Source organism: Juglans regia, chromosome 13 (genome assembly GCF_001411555.2).
Source record: "Juglans regia cultivar Chandler chromosome 13, Walnut 2.0, whole genome shotgun sequence".
NCBI lineage: Eukaryota > Viridiplantae > Streptophyta > Magnoliopsida > Fagales > Juglandaceae > Juglans > Juglans regia.
In genome coordinates this window covers 1,848,671-1,854,670 of record NC_049913.1, presented here as the reverse complement: position 1 = coordinate 1,854,670, position 6,000 = coordinate 1,848,671, and the positions used below count along the sequence as shown (strand labels likewise).

Sequence of the window (6,000 nt, the reverse complement as noted above, 5' to 3'; positions counted from 1 at the left end):
GCCGTGGGATTTGATTTGGTATTTTGGAGGTGGTAAAGTCCATTATGCACTGTCTCCATGCCAGTCGTCTTCCAGGATGAAAGGTCCTAAATATAGCAAGAGTTAGAGAAGAAAATGAGACAACAATTTGAATGATTGGACAAAGATTTGGCAGATAGTAAGTTGAATGAGAAAGCAGGTACACTAAGCATATGTTTGAGGATGAGTTGGTCAGAAAGATGGATATCACCAACGTGTGTGGCGGGTGTTGTGGTGCCATTTGGAAGTTTGATTGTGTGTGAGATGAGGGTTACATTATGGGTGAAGAGAGTGGAGCTATAGATCATGTGATCTATAGCTCCGGTGTCTATTATCCATGAGTGAGTGGATTTTGGGATTGTGTGTGATGTGTTTGTAGAATTGCAATAAAGAGTACCAGAAACAGGGGAAATTCCAGTGGTTGACAAATTTGAACAAGTCTGGTTTGCAGCAGATGTAGCAGGGGGAAGTTAAGGAGATTGGAGTAAGGCAAGGAAGCGAGCGTACTGTTCTTGAGTAATAGGTGAGCCATTGCCGACTTGTTCCTGCTCAAGTGAAGATTGATTAGCATGGGATTTAAACTTGGAAATATTTTTGTGACCTGGAGGAAATCCATTTAGCTTGTAGCATTTGTCTCTAGTGTGTCCTGGTATGCGACAATGGGAACACACAGGGATATTAGGATTTGCTTTGAAGCACCGTTCCAATGAGTGTCCCTGAATGTTGCAGTGAGTACAAAACAGTCAATCTTTACGCTAGGAAGATTGGCTGCGTTGATCAGGTCCTCTTGCTGCCATTGCAATCGGTGCTGGAGTGGAATTAAGTTGTCGGCGCCTCTCCTCTTGTTGTATAAGAGATAAAACTCGATTTAATGCTGGGATAGGGTCATAGAACAAGATCTGTGCTCGAACGACATCGAATGAGTCATGCAATCCCATGAGAAACTGCATAACCTTGCTTCAGTGGGTGTAATCCATCTGAGTTTTCACAGCTCCACATGTACAAGAAGGCATGGGTTCGTATATTTCCAATTCATCCCATAAAGTTTTGAGTTTATTATAATATTGACTAACCGATTCATAATCTTGAGTAAGTGTTGAGATCAAGTTAGTGAGCTGAAAAATTCGTGGAGCGTTTTGAATTGAGAATCGCTCGCGGAGGTCGTTCCAAACAGCTGCAGTAGTGTTCGCATGAGCGATGCTCGATGCACACGGAATGTTGAATTCAAGCAATTACCATATAATTACAGCGTTCCCAAGCAGTGTAGAGAGTGTCTAAAACATTTGATGGTTTGAGATGTTTGCCATCAATGAATCCCAATTTGTTTTTGATATTCAATGCTCGGCCCATGGTCCTTGCCCATGTTACATAGTTCTCTGTGGTTAGAAGGTCTGGAATTAGTGGGGAAGAAGCACCTTCACCGGGCTGGATGTAGTAGGGATTAGCTGGGTGGTGTGGGTTGGTCTCAGGATTGGAGAACATATTTGTATCGTTGGTTTGGGTTGGAGGTGTTTTTGTCATGGCTCAGGATACCATATTAATAGTAGCACTAGGAACGAAAGAGAGAGCAGAGTGTAAAAGATGATGAAGATAACAGAAAGCTGAAAATGAAAATAACAGAATTGTATTCTTGTTATCACGTGTCTGTACAAGCAAAGTGCTGCTATTTATAGATTACAAAATGTGTAAAAATGAATTAAAGAATAATTGATAGCTCATAATGTATAACCGAATGGCCTCATGTGATCGCAGTATCTGGTGGAACCATGGGTATTGTATGTCCAACTGCATCATTTAATCTCAATAATTTGCATGACCCAATTTCTAAATGAAAGTTAAATTAACGAGAAATTCTACTAATCAATTACCATTCACTCTCACACTTTATACTTATAGTTTTTTTTTCTATAGGGTGTAGGGTTTGGGATAGTGAAATAATGGCTTATGAGAAAATGTTTTTAAACTAATAGGCCCAACGGAAACTAGCTTTTACCAAGTACATTGGACCACTCTTAACCCTTTTCCTAATTGAACGACTAGGCGTTTTAAGGTGTCAAATTGGGTAACAACGGCAGAGAATTGCGCAAATTTGCAAGTACGTCCGAATGGGAGGATTCCGTTGGATTCCGTGCGCTTCATCCAAACCAGTTCTGCAGTCTAGGAGTTGGATTCCGTTGCAAATGCAAACCCTAGCAACACTACGGCCTCGTTTTGCAGGGCCCTTGAACCGTTCGTTGCTCAAGACCTTGAGCCTCCGAGCACTCTCGTCTTCTTCCTCAGATTACGCCAGCCAGTCTCTTGGTGGCCTCCCTCGCTTCTTCTCCGAAGTGCTCCCTCCTTCCAAGGCACTCTCTCTCTCTCTCTCTCTCTCTCTCTCTCTCTCTCTCTCTCTCTCTCAAACAAGCATGGGCATAACAACGTATTTGTTTGATGAGAAATCAAGGAAAAGAAAGTGCAAAATCCGTCAGTGATTTGTCTTTTTGCCTTTGTCTAGTCTTAGCGGCAAAGTAGAAGTATTCCCCACGGGGTTTTTGTGCGGATTCACTGTTAGTTTTTCATCAGGCCTGGCTCATTCAACAACTTCAATTTGTTGAATTTGAGTAGTATCTGTAAGTTAATGGATCAAATTAATTTTTGAAAATACGTTCTTGATGGGTGCAGCTGTCATGCTTTGAAATCGATTTACATTGTCCTCGTTTGGTGATAATCGATATTGGAATGGAATATGTATCGAGTGAAGACTAACGTCTGTTTGATAGAAGGGATTGACCGCGGAGATGTGGACTTGAGAAAATAGTTTTTGACTTTAATGGTTGAGGAAGGGGTGGCATGGGATGTCGGGTTAGGACAAGCTTGATTCTGGGTTCGGTGCTGTTTCTTTCTTTTTTCTTTTTTTCTTATCATTTTTTTTTATAAGTAATCTTATCATTATTATTTATAACCCGAAATTCTGTTGGCATTCCTTTATCTAAGTATTGGCATGATATAGGGGGTTAACATTAAGACGGCCTATTTAGACTTCTCTGAAATGTAATGTGACACTTTCAATGCTGAAGCCTGAAACTTCAAGCGAAATTTGAACTTAAAGAGTTATGTGATTGGAGTATGGAGACAGTGTCATAGTTTTTTCTTTTTGTAATGTTGCAGGGTGGCATTGTTCATATACAAGGTGACGAGTTCTGGCACATGTCTAAAGTTTTGAGGTTGAGCACAAATGACAGGTACCTTAATCGTCATACCTTTTGAGTTTTACCTTACCCAGACATTTACATTTATTACCGAAATGTCTTTATTTAATTTTTCCCTATTATTTATACGATTTCAAAGCCTAATAGCAATTGTGAAAACAGAAACTGCAACTAGTGCCTAGATATTTGCAGTTTTGAGTTCAGTTTTGGCCTTTCTAGAATGAACTTTTTCTTTTTTGGTCATTTGAATCAATTGAAAATGGAGACAGAGAAAAAAAACACAGTAGATACTATAAAATAGTTTGTGTTAGATGAAAATGTTTATGTTTGTCCAAATAATGACATGCAAGGGTAGAGCTTTTCAACGGGAAGGGAGGCTTGATAGGAGGGTGTATACAGAGGATTGACCGTTGTGGATTGGATTTTGTGGCTTTGGAAGATCCAAAGTTAGTTCCTACCCCAGGGGCATATTGGCATGTGTTTGCAGCTTTTGGTAAGTCTTTATGATTTTCATTAGGATTGCGTCATAAAATTGACTACAATATTTTGGGTTTTGCATCATGTTTAAAGCTGATATTGCTCAGGTACTCTAAAGGGTGGTCGAGCTGACTGGCTTGTTGAGAAATGCACTGTAAGTCCTATTGCATTGATGAGTATTCTCCCGTTAGAAACTGGCACTTATTTGTGGCTGCTGATTTTATTCCTTTTCAACTGTGTTAGGAGCTGGGGGCTATTAGTGTCACCCCCCTGTTGACGGAACGTTCTTCTTCAATTTCAGAGAATAGAGTGGATAGATTGCAACGTGTCGTTTTAGCAGCAACTAAACAATGTGAATAATTTGTTGTAGCTATTTTCTCGACTTACATTCATGGTGAAATTTGAAATATCTTTTCCTGCTAAAATTTGCTTTTGGCTGATGAGGTTTTGAACATTTAGAAAGATTTGTGATTGAAAGGCTGCCTGAGACTATGCTTACTTTTCTTTTAATTTATACCCTTTATTACATATTTATAGGTCAACGGCTGCATGAAATGATTCTGAACCCTCCAATGAAAATCGATGGCCTTCTGCCTCTTGTGAGTAATTCTTCTCCGCCTCCTTGTTCATTTAAATGTTGGGTAACTATCTTGGCTATAAACATGAAAAAGAACTACAGTGGAGGCATGGTCACTGTGGCTGATGTAGAAATTTTCTTCTCTGTGAAGCTATGAAAAATGATTGTTTATGTGGTTTAAGCATTTAGACTCTATTCTTTGTTGTTTACTTGCAAATGTTTTTGATAAGTAGTTTACTTGCAAATGTTAGATGGGTTTTCCTGTAGTTGGAGGTATTGTAGCTCTCGTGATACCATTTTATCAGTTACGTGTGGTTCCCATTAAGGTATAAAGGACTCTTTTAAGATGTTTGGACCTTCTCTCTCTCTCTGCTAGTTTGTTTGTAATGAAGACATTGGTTGTTGTATATATCCTGCAGATTGCTCAGTCGAAGGTTTGCTTTGTTGCCGTAGCGGAGGCTGCTCCTGTTGTTAGTGCATTGTCTTTATCAGGAAAAGAGTGTAGTGGGCTGATTATAGTTGGACCAGAAGGGGGTTAGTATGCATTATAAATTAGCCCTATCTATTTATTGCCAAATTTTCCCATCTATCCAGGCGTTAATTTGGTTTAACTGAAGAATTACACATTTCTTGCTAATTGATCGTTTCAGTTCTGACAAATAGGAGTGTCCCAATATCCAATAGATAAAGAAGCATTTGTGCACCAACTCCTTTAACTGAGTTATCACAGATAGCAATCAAGTAAATCAACTAAACGTGGTTGGAAATCATGCACAAAGCAGTTCTATCCTTTTCTAGGCAGTAATACATAATTTCTTTGCACTAGTGAAATGAAATATTCAATGTCTGAAATTCTGCTCATAGGCTTTACCTCTAGCTTTAAGTACCTAAATATGGGAATGGTTAGTTGTTATTAATCCTGGACCCCTGGTTCATTTTTGAATGCTTCAGACTTCACCAAGAAAGAGGTGGAGATGATGTTGGAAGCAGGTGCTACAGCTGTTGGCCTTGGGCCCCTTCGCTTACGAGTTGAAACTGCAACAATGGCACTTTTATCAGCTTTAATGTTGTGGTCTGACTCTCAGCAAACATCTATTTCTACGGAACCCTCTTGCAGATAGACCTAACATGGTCATCTTCTACTCTAAGAATGTCTCTATCATTGCTTGCTACATGTGGATTTGTACGATATCCTTGGGATAAGACTATTTTTGGCTGAGACAGGATTTTTCCTATGGAATGGGGAAATATAAGTGGATGCATTAAAGGGTAATTTCTTAAAGCATGAGGGGGGACTAGGGGGAAGAAAAACTCAAGGTCGGGTTCTGGACATGCTTGGATATGAAAATTTCAAAGTTTTTTGTTCATATTTATCTTTTTGTCATGCTGTAGACAACGTTGTCTTCTTTAATTTACATTTGTGAAACTCTGTTCAATAACGTTATCGTGATTCGTGTCCCTCCCGAAACGCAAAACTCGTATGGGTCAGACCTGGAATAAAATGGTAGAGCTGAAACCCGATCCATCTACCGTATCTAACTACTCATCTGTACGTTGCTGAGACCCAGCTGACCATATATATATATGGGAATTCAGCCTTTGAAAACAATGCAGTGCCAACGTTATCATGATTGTAAGTTTCGGAGCAACTGAAACTTACAAACCCGGTCGAGTCTATCTTTTGGTCCTTTGATTTATTCCAAACTGATAGGATTGAAAGCAATCAGTTTATTGCTTGTG

The 6,000-nt window shown here is 39.5% G+C and overlaps 1 protein-coding gene across 2 annotated transcripts; it reads left to right on the top strand.

Annotated features, from left to right (window-relative positions):
• The first annotated feature begins 2,079 nt into the window (after positions 1-2,079).
• Positions 2,080-5,698, top strand: LOC108983114 (ribosomal RNA small subunit methyltransferase E). 2 transcript variants are annotated; one of them, XM_018954654.2, is made up of 9 exons: positions 2,080-2,363; positions 3,166-3,239; positions 3,557-3,699; positions 3,791-3,837; positions 3,927-4,035; positions 4,221-4,282; positions 4,512-4,586; positions 4,680-4,794; positions 5,212-5,698. In XM_018954654.2, exons 1-9 carry the CDS (start codon positions 2,124-2,126, stop codon positions 5,379-5,381), a joined length of 1,035 nt encoding a protein of 344 aa, XP_018810199.2. In that variant the 5' UTR covers positions 2,080-2,123; the 3' UTR covers positions 5,382-5,698. The 2 variants fall into 2 exon arrangements, with proteins under 2 accessions (XP_018810199.2, XP_035539899.1); XM_035684006.1 differs by lacking the exon at positions 4,512-4,586 and having other exon boundaries at positions 2,082-2,363; positions 5,212-5,695.
• The last annotated feature ends 302 nt before the right edge of the window (positions 5,699-6,000 follow it).